This window comes from Lampetra fluviatilis, chromosome 37 (assembly GCF_964198595.1).
Source record: "Lampetra fluviatilis chromosome 37, kcLamFluv1.1, whole genome shotgun sequence".
Lineage (NCBI taxonomy): Eukaryota > Metazoa > Chordata > Hyperoartia > Petromyzontiformes > Petromyzontidae > Lampetra > Lampetra fluviatilis.
The window spans coordinates 2,502,917-2,519,176 of record NC_136311.1 but is presented as its reverse complement, the minus strand read 5'-3'; the positions used below and the strand labels follow the sequence as shown (position 1 = coordinate 2,519,176).

The 16,260-nt window shown below is 47.4% G+C and overlaps 1 protein-coding gene across 7 annotated transcripts in view; it reads left to right on the top strand.

Moving 5' to 3' along the window:
- Positions 1-16,260, top strand: part of LOC144945222 (membrane-associated phosphatidylinositol transfer protein 2-like) — a 114,476-nt gene that overhangs the window by 97,521 nt on the left and 695 nt on the right. For 4 of the 7 annotated variants that reach the window (XM_078873566.1, XM_078873565.1, XM_078873564.1 and 1 more), the window contains 14 exons: positions 2,030-2,219; positions 3,182-3,301; positions 4,025-4,242; positions 5,773-5,951; positions 7,539-7,709; positions 8,790-8,960; positions 9,592-9,740; positions 10,248-10,361; positions 10,856-10,972; positions 11,207-11,355; positions 12,138-12,287; positions 12,804-12,987; positions 13,583-13,711; positions 14,471-16,253. In XM_078873566.1, coding sequence (XP_078729692.1) covers positions 2,030-2,219; positions 3,182-3,301; positions 4,025-4,242; positions 5,773-5,951; positions 7,539-7,709; positions 8,790-8,960; positions 9,592-9,740; positions 10,248-10,361; positions 10,856-10,972; positions 11,207-11,355; positions 12,138-12,287; positions 12,804-12,987; positions 13,583-13,711; positions 14,471-14,749 — 2,320 coding nt within the window. In that variant the 3' untranslated portion in view covers positions 14,750-16,253. Of the gene's footprint in view, positions 1-2,029; positions 2,220-3,181; positions 3,302-4,024; positions 4,243-5,772; positions 5,952-7,538; positions 7,710-8,789; positions 8,961-9,591; positions 9,741-10,247; positions 10,362-10,855; positions 10,973-11,206; positions 11,356-12,137; positions 12,288-12,803; positions 12,988-13,582; positions 13,712-14,470; positions 16,254-16,260 lie in introns of those variants that run through there. The other 3 variants (XR_013639640.1, XR_013639639.1, XM_078873568.1) reach the window with 3 other exon arrangements.

The window sequence follows — 16,260 nt, the reverse complement described above, 5'->3', positions numbered from 1 at the left end:
CTACTATCACTACAGCAGTGCATACTGACTGCGGTGGTACCTGCTATGACTAAAGCAGTGCATACCGACTGTGGTGGTACCTGCCATCACCACAGCAGTGCATACCGACTGTGGTGGTACCTGCCATCACCACAGCAGTGCATACCGACTGTGGTGGTACCTGCCATCACCACAGCAGTGCATACCGACTGTGGTGGTACCTGCCATCACCACAGCAGTGCATACCGACTGTGGTGGTACCTGCTTTCACTACAGCAGTGCATACTGACTGTGGTGGAACCTGCTATCACTACAGCAGTGCATACCGACTGTGGTGGTACCTGCTTTCACTACAGCAGCGCATACCGACTGTGGTGGAACCTGCTATCACTACAGCAGTGCATACCGACTGTGGTGGTACCTGCTTTCACTACAGCAGTGCATACCGACTGTGGTGGTACATGCTATGATTACAGCAGTGCATACTGATTGTGGTGGAACCTGCTATCACTGCAGTAGTACATGCTGACTCTATAGCAGTATATATCGACTCTATAGCACAAACTACTAACTTGACAGAGGTCTGTCGTGAGGCCTAGTCCCGTGCAGAGCTCCCAGCCTCGCCTAGATTGCCCAGCCGGCCGAGGTGGCACCTTGGCAGGCTGGGCCGCTACCCCCGCCCCCCACGCCATCCCCACGCCCGCTCTACAATAATCGTATCTAAGAGCTATAATATTAGTATCTACCGACCCTATAGTAGTAAGTGCACACATTAGGGTGGGGGGGGGGGAGAAGAGGACATGACACTTTGAAGAATTTACCTCAGCATTCTGTTTATTTTTTTGCATTTTTAACGCAAAAAATGTTTTTCCCTCCCCTCCCAACGAACGGTCAACTTTGTCGCGCATGCGCAAATGCGTGCTTTGGCGCGCGCTGAGCGGCGTAATGAAATAAATAAATAATAGCGCTAAATTGTTCATTTAACTACTTTAAAGTTGACGGATGGGAAAATGGAAGAGTGCTGGCTCACCACGGGGCTTAAGGCGTGGTACCCGGCTACTTTTTTTTTTTAAACGTAAACCCCACGGTTTGCGAGCAAAATCCTTTGCAAGTTTCGTACACAGACAGACAGACACAGAGACAGATAGACAGACAAAAAATTTTCAATTTATAAGTAAGATTTCACACCAAGGTGCGATTTATCAAATTTCCAGTAGTGCAGGATAACATATAAAGGTATCATCAACGTGCACTGACCAGCGCGGTGAATTATGGTCAAAATAAAAAAAAAACACGCCATGAGGAGTCCTTCATCCAATCATAGATTTATAAAAATAGCTGAAAATAATACTTGAAAGAATGACAGGTGATCTTTCCGGAATGTCTTCGATATGCATTTCACACTGGGAAGCCTCTCAAGGAGGGGCACTGCTGCACTGGGATGTTTGGCGAATTGATAATGAGATTTTAGATTCTTGCGGCAAGACACCGGAGAGTCCTGAGAAAGCTCAGCACGCAGAGGAGGGAGTGAGGCTCAAAGCCCCCGACAGGGAGGTTCAAGAATCCGTTGCTGTACTTCCATCTCCCTGCCACTCTGTAACGAGCTCCAACACGGGTTACCACATTTTCCACAAAACAAACCCAGACAATATTACTCAGTCTAAGTCTATTAAAACTGCAGTACACGGTAATACAATTCACCACAACACTGGTACCAAACCAATTCCTGCCACCAGAATACCGACGCCAATTCCCGGACGGTCCGGGTGAAACCCTGGAGAGGCGGCAATCCTTGCCCGAACTTTACAACACCCACTGCTTCTAAATAGTCACCGATCCGAGTACTAATTAGGCTCAACTCTTGCACTGTTCATTAACATTTTTTATCCAGATTGCGGGTGGATACATTGACCCTATCTGGGGATCACAACTGAGAGTGCAGTCTTAGGGATATAAAAAAGCAGAGCCAGGGAAATCCCTCCATCCCCACCGTGACATCGCTGCTTGGTGCACACAGACATGTGAGGGGCCTCCTCCTCTCTCTGTGCAGACTGAGTCCACACGGCTCTGACGCGAGCTGTGAGCCCAGCAGCTCGGCCCCGGCGTCTCTGTCCGTGCTGCCGCTCCTGGCGACATCCAGCCCCCATTACCAGGAGGCCGTGAGCACTCTTATCCACCGGATCAACAACGCTCACCGCGCCTTCCTCTCCTCCTCCGAGGGCACTGCATTTCAAGGGAAGGTCAGCAGATGGCACCTTCATGAAGGGGAGGGAAATATTAGTGGGTTTTAATGTCAAGGGAAGGGATGAGGAATGAAAATAAATACAGGGACAGTACAGGGACAGCAGGTCGCTGGATACAAACGGCATAGAAGGACAGGTAGGAGACTGACATCATTGAGAAGTGTGAAGGAAAGGCATGGGAGAGAAGCGGGAGTCAATAAAGGGTGTTTGATGATGAGTTAGCAACCGAAGTAACAGGAGCAGCAAAAGCAAATAAGATCCAATTGAATAAGTATGTGGTATGATGCAAACCGGTCAGGTGGCTCAGCGGTAGAGCGAGCGGCTCACAGTCACAAAGTGATCAGGGAAGGCTCGTGTTTAAATGAGTATATCGAAACAACAGCAGTGACTTTGGCCATCACGACTTCTTCATCAAAACAACATACTCCAGTGTACAAAGCAACATCATGTGGCAAACCTCCTTCAGGAGTACGCATCGAGCTGGCAATGCTGCCTCGGCTGCTACCTCTTTTTTTCCAGCCGCCAGCGCCACGATCTACTACTGTGGGTTATTGTTTGGGGCAATAACGCGGCCCAGTGAAAGCGCGTTCATTGGCTGCTGCAGAGGTTTATGGTTCGAGCCCAGACGCCACCCTGGTGTATTAACGATGACGTACCACGCAGCATCTGCTTTACAGTGGACGTTAAAAGATCACGTGACATCATTCAACAAAAGAGTAGGTAGGCCGCTGTGTGCTGGCATCGTGGTATACATTTGCGACATTGGAAAAATTACTCTAAAACGTTCTTAATTAAGAAACACATAGCAATCGTCACCCATTACTGAAAACATTTTAGCAGGACCCTCCTGAAAAAGTCTTCATGAAATAACTAAGAAATGAACAGTTTCACGATGACAAACATCGCATTGGTGTGTATGCGTTTTTGGTCACATGTTCCGTGCGCATGTCTCCTGGCAGGTGTGCTTGGTGGGAGACGGCGTGGGTGGGATCATGGGGTTCGATGCCCTGTGCTGGAGCAAACGGGCCCCAAGCGACAGCTGGGACAGCAGCCGACAGGGAAGCTTTAAGAGCAGCTCGGTACGATAGCTTAGTCTCGCGCTCAAACATGTTTTCAGACAAAAAAATTTACACGCGCAAATTACCAAACAGGCCTTTTCAACATACTGTATTTTCACTTTGAGTTGTCAAGAGCACGTAGCCGAGTTTCCTGACATACACTCGTTACGTGCAGCAAATGCTCTTCGTGCAGTGGTTTTGTGCACTTCTCTGTTAACCTAGTGACCTGAGTTTGATTCCCGGCTCTAGCTGACATCAGAGGCAAGTTATTTCTAAACTGGTCCTGGTATTCTCCACGAACATCCTGGAATGACCAGAGTGGTGAAGTGTGGAGAAACTATCTCCATGCCCGACACGGCATCCAGCACTAATTAAATTCTAATTAATATAATCCATTTCCACGGGTAACAAAATACATAAGCAAATATGCCTCCTTCCCACATTTATCTCGCCACGTAAAAAAAGTATTGTTTACAAATCCCATCAGCCACATAGCCTTCTAGGAGTGCATATTATCCGCATTGTGGGTTCAATACAAGCACACTATAGACTGGTTCAACATTCAGTGCCTGTTCAGTAGAGTTGGGTTGATTCATTGTTATTTTTGTGTTATGTATTACCAAACGCTTCCTTTGAACAGTTTGCCATGCACGTCACAGTATATAGAGCGCCAGGCATAGGACTTGTACTTTTGAGGTATCAGTGCAGTCGCTTGGTCCATCCTCCCTTGCTGGTGGCACGTAGGACAGTAACCCAGCATCGCCGGCTGGAGAGCCTCTCAGCTGCCCTCACGGCCACCAGGCCCGTGGCTCCCCCCTGGCCAGCAGCCGAGGCCTGAGCCGCAGTGAGCAAGAGCTGCTCGTCAACATGAGCGACCTGCCGCCCTGTCGGCTGGAGAGGAAGCGGCCCGGGCCCTGTGTGGCACTGGGGCACCTCCACCTGCACCAGGCCTCTCTCGCCAGGTACGCGGAATGCCACGGTGACGCGACGGCTCAGCGGCTACGCGCCATTCACGCGGTGAACCCTAAAGCCACGCAAGCGGCGGTTGCCGGCCTTCCTAGACCCACGGACCACCATGCACTCGAAATCGTAGAATCCACATCATCTCCTACTGGGAAAATAATGCCCACTGTGAGGCCAGTGGCAAGTCACATAGTGTAGCAAAAGGACAGCTGCCTTTGAGGGTCCCCTTCGAATGTTCGAGACGATATGTCATGTAATTCGCTTTGAGTTGCCAAGGTATCTTAGCAAGTGTCGTTTGCATGCAAAATATGTTGAATTGTTGTTATTATAATACATATTAGAATGATATGGGTTGCATGCCGTGATGGAGATGTGACGGGAGATGATGGCGCACCATAGCAGAACTTCTGAGAACACCAAACACATACTGGTACTTTTTAGAATGGTTCCTATTCCTACACTATGATGTTTCTGCAGAGGGGAAATAGAAGCGTGTTGGTGAGTGTTTAATGGTATGCTGTGGAGAGAGTGGAGAAGTTTCCATACATAGGCAATGTGCTTATGACCAGCTCCGATTTTGCAGCAGAGGTCTCACTCTGAATTAGTCGGGCAGCATTACCTTTTCATCAGCTGTGTAACATTGTGTGGAAGCCACCTGACCTGTCGTTCCGTGCGAAGCTCCGGGTCTTCTTGACCACAGTTGTGCCCTCCCTTCCCTATGCTTGCGAACGTGGACCCGTCTGAAAAAAACATCTGTGCTGGTTTGAAATATTCAGGTTGGCCTACCTACGATCCATCCTGGGATTAACCAGACTGGATTATGTGAGGAGCTCAGATATCCTTTAAAGATCTGACAGGCAAGGGTGAATTGGCTGGCTCATATAGCCTGCATATCCAGCCACCGCATGCCTAAACTACTTCTGTTTGGCCATATATATGTATGTAGGTATGTTGAACTTCTTTCTCACCGTACATAGCCAACCGTGCTAATCGGAGGAAGCTGAACAGGTGCATCATGGGGAGGATGTGGACCTGAGTGATCTTGACGATAACTGGTAGCAGCGCTGTCAAGATTGACCTTTGTGGAGGAGGCTTGTGAAGGGCGCGCATGGGCAGTTGGAGGCAATTTACCTCCAACAACAATAGAGGGCAGAGAAGTGACATTCACAATAATGAGCGGAGTGTAGGGTGGCTAAAACGCAGCAAGTAGGCAGTGGGGTCCATACGTGGTGTATCCGCATCATCTCAGCCAATCAATCCATAACACCTGGGTCTGTTCCGTGACCTCCGCCAGCGAGCCTTCAAAATTTCACGTGGCCTAACAGTGCACCTAGCCTGGCGCATGCACCATGGTAATGTCACCGCTACGTCGAGTGAGTAGCAGCTGTTTTTTGACGAGGCAACGCGTAAGTAAGCGAGTGAGTGTCTGTGTGAGCACGGGCGGCAGATAGAATATACTTCATACCGACACTTCTACATTTACCGCTGGTCACGCGGCATGCCGGCTAAAATTGCTGTCTCGTGCGGAGTGTGCATGGCTGCTTCACTCGGGATGAGGTGGAGACTCGGCGATGGAGCAGTTCCTCGGCGACCGACTCCGCCCCTGCTCCCCCTCGCCTCGAATTCCTGGTGTCCGACTTCTTCCTGCTGGGCTCGCCTCTGGCACTGGTGCTCACTCTGCGGCGTCTCGCCCTCCCCTCCAACAGCCGTATGCTCCCGCCCGCGGCGTGCTCTCACGTCGTCATCATCATCAGCCATGATCGATCCACTGCTGAATGAAGGCCTCGCCAAAGGCGTCACCACCTTTCACGATCTTGCGATGCAATGATCCATCTGGCACCCGCACACGAACCTGGTCCCATCGCTACGTCCACCAGGCCGTGTTCCATTCCTTGGCTGCCATTCGGTCGTTGTTCTTGACCACCGTCCATCGTACCGTCTGGCCGTGGAGTGTCCTGGCCAAGGCCACTTTCCTTCAAAGCTTGAATTATGTCATTAACCTGCGTATGTTCTATTATCCAAGGGTCACTCAATGTTATTCTAAGCACACATATCTTCACGTTTGTTTGCATTTTTTTTCTTTCAGTTTTTATGCTATATTTAACAAGTGGCTATGTTTATGAACCATGCAGGTGTCATACAAGGTAGCACATTCACAGCCAATTTTGAATTCAGTGAATTGAAGATGGCCGGTTGGCTTAGAGATTAGAGCACGGAGCTGCCACCAATCCAGATCCAGTTGCCTGTGATTGATTCAACTGGGTTATCAAGTATAGTGAGTCGATGGGGGTCAGCTTTGTTGCTTTAGAGCAGTGGTTCCTAACCTGGGGTAACCTTTCTGAGAACCAAAGGAGTGCAGGCTGCAGTAAAGGTTAAGGACCACTGCTTTAGACTCAAGCAGAGACCCATAGACTCACTCACGCAGAAAACAGAGAGAATCGACTCACATAGAGACTCATACAGAGATCCACAAACTTGCATAGACCCACAGACTCGTATAGACTCAAATAGAGCGGATTTGTATGAAGAGGGTACGAACGTTTAGTGAGTTGATGGTCTCAGCCTGATCACTATGACTGCACAACAAAACACATCACATTAACTTTGGTTCTGTACTTAATTTGGCTCAATTCCAGCTATGAGAATTAAAAATATCAGTTGACTGTCACGTGACAAACATGACTCTGCAGCAGGGCGGGTGGGAAATTTCTGCCCCCTAGTTTGTGGATCAGAAGTCACTTACAAGGGATCTCAGAAGCAGTGCCGTGATATTTATTTCTATAGACCTTTTTTTAATCATGGAGGTTTGCATCGCTCTGTGAGAGTTCCAAATAAAATCGTCATCTTCTGACATAATCAGCATATATTTTGGGGAAAAGTGAAGAAAGTAAAGTGAATGAGTGAATTTCTAACATCAGGTGCACTCCTGTCCAGATATAATGTGTACAGTCCCACTTATGTGATTGTGTTTATCAACGTATACAACGTTTCATATACTGGTGATTGGCTCCCCAAAAAGATCTTTTGTTCATGAACACAACATGGCATCTTTTGATCCGACCAGAAGGTAATGCAGAGGACGTAGATCATTTTTTATTTAACATTTGTTTTCTAAGTTCAGGTGATGCAATATGGCTTGGTGCAAAAATCCACTGTAATTTTCATGAGGTTATATAATATTTTCAGAATACATTTTAAGCTAGGATTGTCGATGGGAGCAACAATTTGTCCCCCACCCCCATATTTCAACGAAACCCAAGAATTATTGCTTGAAACTATTTTTCTCTCCGTGCAGTTTCCCAGTTGCGGCCAGCATGCCAGCAGATCTACAACATCTTCCATCCCGCCGACCTGTCTGCGTGTCGCCTGGAGCCTCTGTTTGATCAACGTCTGACACAAATCCCTCCACACAGGGTACCCCGCTACCCCAGCCTGCAGATGGTGGAGAGGCATTCAACTCTGATGGGTAAGGATGGCCTAATCCCAAGTGGGTCACCGTGACCGATGTTTAGGTCTTCATGGGAGAGATTTGTTACGTGATGTCTGCTCGACAAACTTTGAATTTTCTTTGCAGGTAGCAAAGGCAATGTACGAATACACAACACAAAGTAATCATTCATGTAGTTCTGGAGAAAATAAGTGTAGTGACATCGCGGGCGCCACGTGTATGTGGGTGCAGTACCGGCCCTAGAGGGGCTCGGTGAGCACTGACTGGCAGTGCTGGATGGCACCACGCTTTGCGTGCAGTGCCGTCTCCTACAGGATAGGGTGTGAGAGTGCCGGCCATGGAAATGGGGTTTTAAGGGCCATTGCACTTTGGTTGACCCCGAAGGACACGTGACCGGTAAAGTCTACACAAGGCCCCCGGGTGGGGGCTAGGGGTGGTCACGTGTCAGGGCCGGGAACCTGCTAGAGGAATCCAGAAGGTGGGCGTGGCTAAGGGCGGAGCCAGCCCCGCCACAGAGGATAAAAGCCGGGTCCCCGAGAGGGACCGGCTGCTGTTGTTCATCCTGAAGAATCTACGTCCTACAGAGTCACCAACACGTGGACCCGGACCCAGGCCAGGGTCTGGTCCATCGTAGCTAATTCCAGTGTAATTAGTGTAGATAGCCTGGTGGTCCACCATCATAGGTTGTCAATGTGTTAAGGGGCAGTACCCTGTGTGTTGGTTTAATAAATGTGTTGCCTCCAAGAAGTGCGTCTGCGACTCAGCTGAACTCACTACATAAGTAATAGTTCTTCATTTATTTGGTTCTCATACGAGCAAACTCTGGACTGGTTTCAACATTCAGTATCTCATCAGCAGTCAGCCTTACTTACCCAATGCTGGTGAACTGCCAGGTGTTTATTGACAAGGGCCCTCTCTGTTAGATATGGGTCCTGTTAGATATGGGTCCGAAAACCTACGTGTTAAACTATGGGTCCCAGTTTGACACAAAACTATAATGTGCTCTAATTTTTAATTTTTTTATGAAATGGGTACACAATTCCAAAATGAAATCACACTGTTTATGTATGCCTGCACTTTCTGTATTGGAACTCACAGCGTCAGCAATTCAGCGCTACTTCGCGGAAGAGGCCGCACAAGTCGGAGACGTCCAACACAACCTGGCGAGGACGACGTTTGAGGCGCTTCCGGACGCAACTCGCCAATGCCTGGCAAAAGACCACAGCCCCATGCCAGCGGCGATATTCACGACCGCGGACATTAGTGGCAGTGAGTTGATTGTTGTTTCGCAAAGCCTCTGCATGTCATTGTGTTGGGCAAGTCTCCCTCCACTCTAGCCCCGATGGTTTATGAACGTCGGTGACAGCAGCCAGTGCAATGCGGTTGTCACTGTTATTTTTTACAATGTTGTACGTCTCTTTAGTTTACCTTTCATGATTGCATCACCTATTTAACAAAGCAGCCGATAAAACGATGATGCATTTGCGGTTTGCTTGTCAACAGTTCGTCAATAATAATGGCCTCGTAAGAAAAATTACATTGAATAAGTGACGTGTCGGGGCAATGGTCCTACTTCGTTGCATAGAGACGTGGACAATGAGGGTTGGAGACTGCACTTTATCCATTGTTACCACTTTGTGGGGAAGTCAACCGTGATTGTATGGGCTTACCCCCACCATAGAAATGTGAAATTTCCACCACTGGCTCAGTGCTGTAAACAGGAGGTGAGCCACCATCTCGGTGCTCATTTGAGCCATAAATCCCTTTGACTTTGTTTGAATCGCACCTCAAAAGTTTGTGGGTGAGTAGAGTCTATCAGGACGACTCGCTGAAGGCACGAGTGAGTTTTTTTCTTCACAACACAAGCACGCTCTCTCTTTGTCCACGTCCTCTTCCCAAGTCCTGTCCAGGTGGTGGGGAGTCAAGCGCATCGACTACTGGCTGCATTGCCCCGAGGCCGTGCGGCCCTTCCCAGCCGTGTCCTCAGCCCAGCTCTCGCACACGAGCTACCTAGAGTCCATGGACGTTGCCGCGTTCCTCCTGCAGCAGGTGATGGCTCACGTCCTGCACGTGAAGTGGTCGACACTTCCCAGAAGGCCGTGCACGTCCACTGGAACTTTACAGAATGGTTCTTCTCCCTATTCTGGAGGAATGTTTGGTAAAAAGGGAATATTCCAAAATTGGACATTCATCTGTAGGTCAGCCTTGAGCACCGTTCACTTTAAATTTGCGTGTGAAACTCAGAAAGGTATTGCGCTACTATAACAAATTGGATAAATAAATAAAAATCAATGGGGAATCATTATTTTTCAAAACCATTGCAATTTTCCATTTTACCCACACCGTCGTGTTAAAATGGAATTCACCATTGCGGTGAAATTGGATACCAATTACATTTAAATGCAAAAATGTACGCTACTACAAAGCGGTAATGCTGTTATTGTATTTTTACAATAAGTTATTACAATTGCACTCTGAATAATGATGTAATTGACAAATAAGAGGCACAGCATAGTCCAGGATGGCATGTCGAATTCACTTTGACTCTCATTGCAGGTGCTGGGTCCAGGCAGAGTGGGAGCGACTCAGCAGATGTCCCAGGATGGCTCATCGTCACCGTGCAAACCCCTGGAGAAGTGGCTCAAGAAAAGGACTTCTGTCAAAATTCGAGTCTGTATCTCAGTGTCATTGTGCAGAACACAACATTTGCATTTCAATAACGCAGCTTAATAAGATGTCCTCTTTTTAGCTCAAGCACAAAGTCCTGCATTCCGCTATGGAAATAGCTAGGACTACATTTAATTTAGCAACTATATGCAGTATAAGTAGGGTTGTCACCTGTCTGTCTGGATTTGATGCGGACAGTCCAGGAATTGGCATCTGTGTTCGGGTGGCAGGAATTGATTTATACCGAGATCAGGTGCTATTGCATTGTACATTAATGTAGTATTGTGCAAAGTTTGGACAGAACTAGGCTGAGCAATATGTCTGGGTTTGATCTGTAGAAAGGTGACAACCCCATAAGAAACATTTGGTGTAATTATTACTTTTGAGCAGCTTGTCTTAAGCTCAATGTCAATATCTGTTTCAGCGCTGTTACAAATGCTGACACTGTACCGTAAATCTTTGCAAGCTCCATTGCTGTTGTGTCGATGTCCCTTCAGAACGTCACGGCGAACCACAGGGCCAACGACGTCATCGTGGTAGAAGGCAGCGCGCAGAGCCTTGCTGGCCGTTTCATGTACGGGACCCTTGACATGGTCACCCTCACTGGGGAGAAGGTGCCGCGTCCACAACCCCCACGTAGCATGCTGTCTCTCGCCTCGCCACGTTACCAAACGCTGACCTCTTTGTACGCTAAACATCAACACAAATGCAGATATATATTGTGTGACTTATTGAAATATTCGATGCATTCTTTTCTTTGATTGACTTTCAGGTTTACATAAATGCTATACAACTACTCAATATTCACTGCCAGGCATTGTGTGCGTTTGTGCGTGCTTTGTCTACAGGTTGACATGTTTATCATGACCAAGCCTCCAGAAGGAGAATGGGTATACTTTGACACTCAGGTGACGAACAGCAGTGGCCGCGTCAGCTACGTCATCCCTGACATTCAGCACATTGGCGTTGGCCTCTATCCCGTCAAGATGGTCGTCAGGTGCAGCGCGAGATGACCTTAATAGTCTGAAGCCGGTTTCTGCTGTGACCTCGATAGTGTGAAGCTTGTTTCTGCTGTCTCCGAGATGTGGGTGGAGTGGGGCTGCCACCACCTGGCTGTGTTTCCGGTGGCAGGGACTGATTTGTACTGAGATCTGGTACCGGTATTGCCGCATTAAACTTTCCTACAGCACACTGCAACGTTTGATAGACCTGCGCCGACTGATAAATATGTCTGGGTTGTATCTGCGGGAATTAATATTAGCCCATATTTTGTATCGATAGTGTTGTAGAGAAGATATGTAACTAAATAAACGTAAGACAATGTGCCTCCTTCATATACCTGCTCTTCCATGGGAATATAAAAGTGTTTTCACGCATCGCATCTCCCACAGTCATAATACAATCAGCATCGCTTCAAGGAAGCTTAACTTCTGATGGGACACTAACTGAACCAATGTTACTGATGGGATGGGTACATTTAACAAATATATTTATGTGCAGGGACAGATATGTGGAGGAGGTATATTTTTTTCAGCTTTTTCTTCACAGTACTTCATTTAATGTAACTGGTATTCGCCAAACATTTCAATGCCGAAATAATTATCTGCAAGTTACTCAATTGGGATTGCACACAGCAACATCGCCCCCTATTGCGAAAACTTGGCAGGATTCTAAAAAAAGAGCCTTGAGACTCGGTGAGATTTTGCTGCGTAAACAGCAGAGTAAATAATAAATTACGAGTACAATTCCATGAAGACGCCGCGTCTGTAAATCCCACAGAGGGGACCGCACGTTTGCTGACAGCTTCCTGGCTGTGCTTCCCAAGGGGACGGAGTGCGTCGTCTTCAGCATCGATGGCTCATTCGCGGCGAGCGTGTCGCTCACGGGCACTGACCCCAAGGTGCGCCCGGGGGCCATCGACGTTGTGCGGTACGTGCTGCAAGGTCAAAGCACGCACAACGGTGTTTCTTCTTCTTGGTTCTTTCGGTATAGTCACGTAGAAGGGAAGTAATAAAATAAAAAATAAAAAACATAATAAAATAACATAATTATTTTAATTTTATTATGTTTTAAAAATAATAAAAATAAAACATAATAAGATAACATAATTATTTTATTATGTTTTATTTTTATTATTTTATTACTTACCTTCTACGTGACTTTACCGAAAGAACCAAGAAGATTAATCCCTGCAGTCACGAAAGCTTTAAATCGAAATTTAACGGTGTTTCTTTTACACGCCGTTGCTGAGCACAGCTCTTGTAACTTTCCCGAAGCTCTGATAACCTCCCTCAATTCAAGAAACGCATTCACTCTTATCGATTACTACATTGACCGTGCTGTTTGTTGCTGGCCACTTGATGGTCTGAGTCTTTGGGTTTGTACTCGGCAACTTTGTTTAAAGTAGTTTGTTATATTATTTGTGACATTTGGTTTATTTTACAGGCACTGGCAGGAGCTGGGCTTTCTGCTTATATACGTGACGGGGAGGCCTGACATGCAGAAGCAGAGAGTGGTGGCATGGTTGGCACAGCACAACTTCCCACACGGCCTCATGTCATTTTGTGATGGACTCGTTCACGACCCACTTCGACACAAGACCAACTTTCTCCGAAGCCTTCAGCAAGAGGTTCACTGTACTGACCCCATGTTCATCGTTACCTTGAGCAGGGCCACACACAAGGGTTTGCCCCCCTGTCTGGGTTTCCCCTGGACAGTCTGGGAATTGGTATCTGTGTTTGGGTGGCAGGAATTCGTTTGTCCTGAAATCTTTTGGAAATGTGTTGAACTTTATTCAAGTCTACTGCACCGTTTTTGATGGACCGAGGCTGACTGAGAAATATGTCTGGGCTTGGGGTCTGAGAACAAGGGGGCAAACCAATCACAGTCTCGCGTCTCACGATGCCCCAATCGTAGCACGCACGATGTTGCTTTTTAAAACCTACATTATCACAGGAAGTACACAAAACACAGAGAAGCAAAAGACGTGAGGCGACGGCTTGAAAGAAAGAACGCTTTACTCAAGCCAACCCTGGAAAGCCACGTTTGTATTATAAGCGGTCGCAACAACTCACACCCTTAATTAAGATAGAATGTGCCCTAAATTTAAAGTTGATAATCTTAAAATGATTTTATGGTCACGAAAGCCTATGTATTAAACAAGTATTTTAGTTGTCATTTATTATATGGCCTGCAAATGTCAGCTAATATTGTTTTTATTTCAGGCTCATATGAGGATCCACACATCATATGGGTCGAGTAAAGACATCGGAGTGTACCACGCTCTGGGGCTGTCTCCATCACAGATATACATCGTGGGACGGCCATCGAAAAAACACCACCTCCAATGTCAGGCGAGCGGCTCAATAATCTACCAGAGGAATGAGTGGTCTAAATGTAAATAAGAAGGTGCCGGTGTTAAACGTATTTGCGCTGTAGCCAATGTTCACTGACACTCACAAAGACATAGACCACCCGTATAGCCTTAACGGACTTTTGGGGTAAGTGCTGTTAGTGAGCAACTATGAAGGCTGGCATGGCACATGAGGGATTGTGTGGCTAGCAGTATGCCCGGCTGGCTTTGTCTCCCTGGTGGTGATGAAAACACACCGCATTTGGTACTCTTTGGATCCATAGCGCAGCGCGCTAACCTATGCACTACCGCTCCCCATACTGATACTCGCCCTCTCACAATCATAACACACTCTGATAACTCCCATACACTGCCATTTCCTCTCTGTGGAAACATCTTAGTAGAGGAATTTGAACTGTTCAGAATGTGCCAGCACACGTTTGGAGTTGTGAGAAGTGCCAATACACATTACCACCACTAAATGTAACCTCAAGTAACCCATCAACGTTATTGTAAAGGCATAATCATGAATACATTTTAATGTTCATTCCTTGAAAGATACATTTTAAAAGCTTGTTTTCCAAAGTGATAATCACCATATTAATAATGACCATATTTAAGCTATACATTTTTTCCCCTAATTCAAAAGAGGGAAATATATACAGAAGTACATTATTAAATGATGTGTGAATGTAAATGTTTATAACTGCGATGTGTGGTCCTTAATAATCGTGCCCCTGACGACGGTTGCGGCGTGCAGTACATCTCCGAAGGCTACGCGGCTCACCTTGTGCAGCTGGAGTGCAGCAGCATCTCGCGGCCGGCTCAAGTGAACGCACGCGTGCAGCACCACGCGCGGGCCCTGGACCTGGCAGGCCACGGCGCGCGCCCCTCGCGGCCTCTCCCGCCGTGCGAGGCCGCGGGCTGTGCCCACGCTGCAGAGCGCGCGCACAGCCAATCGGAGCCCGAGGCGGATCCCGAGCGGAGGCAGCACGGCCAGAGGAGCATGAGTGTGACCGTGTCGCATGTTGAGCACTGAGCAGCCTGGGCCCACGCTCCAGTGGAGCTCTTCCGCCCCCACGCTTCTCGTCCCGTTCGTCAGGTGCCACTGTTTTGAGTTAAAATATTCACCTGGACGATCACTTCAGATGGAACGTCCCGTTTGCAAGGGGTGTCCCCGGCTTTGATTGGTGTGCACGTACACATCGGTACATACACACACATATATAGATGCATACCCATGAACACTCAGATTTTTTTAATCACAACCAGTAACCATTTTAATAATTGATTATTAGTTTCAAAATTCATTGGAAGTTTAGCAATAAATGGCGCGCGCAAACGTACCAACAGCATGCATCGGTTATTTGCCCTCATTTCTCAGTTAAAACGTAACGGTGCTTGCTAACAGCACTACTGGTGGAAGGGCCTCCACTAAAGGGAGCTCTAGAGGGTATTTGGTCTACTCTTCCACGCTGACCAGACCTCTTTGGCGTACCCACACTTTTCCCCACCGCACGCTACCTGCCGATCGACTGTGCTGGACCCATTTGTATCGTTGGGTGAACAGAGGCGGTGGGGGGGGGGGGATTTAAGAAAACTTGCAGTCCTGTGTGCTATCACACCACGATTACTCCCTTCATATTTCAGCAAAAAATGTGTCTATTGCTAGACAGTCCTACACGTGCGACAAACTGGTAGCTAGTTTTGACATTATTTTTTTTTATGCACACAACTGCCGCCATTCGCCACGAAGTGGCGGTAACGTCACTATGGCGCTTATCTCAAGCCAGGTACAACCTGAGGCCACGTGAAGTGTTGAAGGCTCGCTGACAGGTCACGGGACAGACCCGGGGAAGTACTGTTAGCAAGCTCCAATGAAGGCCAATAGGGCACACAAAGGGGTTGTGTGGACAGTACCATGTCCAGCCACCTGTCTCACCAGTGGTGATGTTTGACCACTACACCAGCTGCTAATTTTAGGTTAAGTGGACCTAGGGGAGGCACAGGACCGGTTCAGACACTCATCACTTATGTTGGCCACGAGTGGGAATCGGACTTGGATCACAGGGTTCGTAGTTACCACAATACCTCTACCCACCAGACATAGACTCACATACATTAATACGTATGTCCGCCACACGCATATACACACACACATAGCCAGCTCGTAACGGCACGTATAAAAACATTTAATTCCACGCAAGAGTCATGGTTTGGCAGGATATTCAGTGAGACATCAGTTTTGTGAAACCCAGTGAAACCTCTACATACTATTTTCCATGGCCCCAGCCAAATTGAATGTTGGATGTGGGCACACGTAAATAACTCGGGAGCACTGACCGTGCTACAAGAAATCACTGACTTTGGACATGGGACGTGAATATGCACGAAAATGACACATGGAAATGGTATTACAATGTTGCATTGTACCACAAGTTTTTCATTATCAGAATATATCCCTAAAAAAGTGGATTCTTAAGCTAATGCCAAACTATTAGAATTATGCTGTTGTGCGGTGGGTTTTGCACACCGATTGGCAAAAAACCC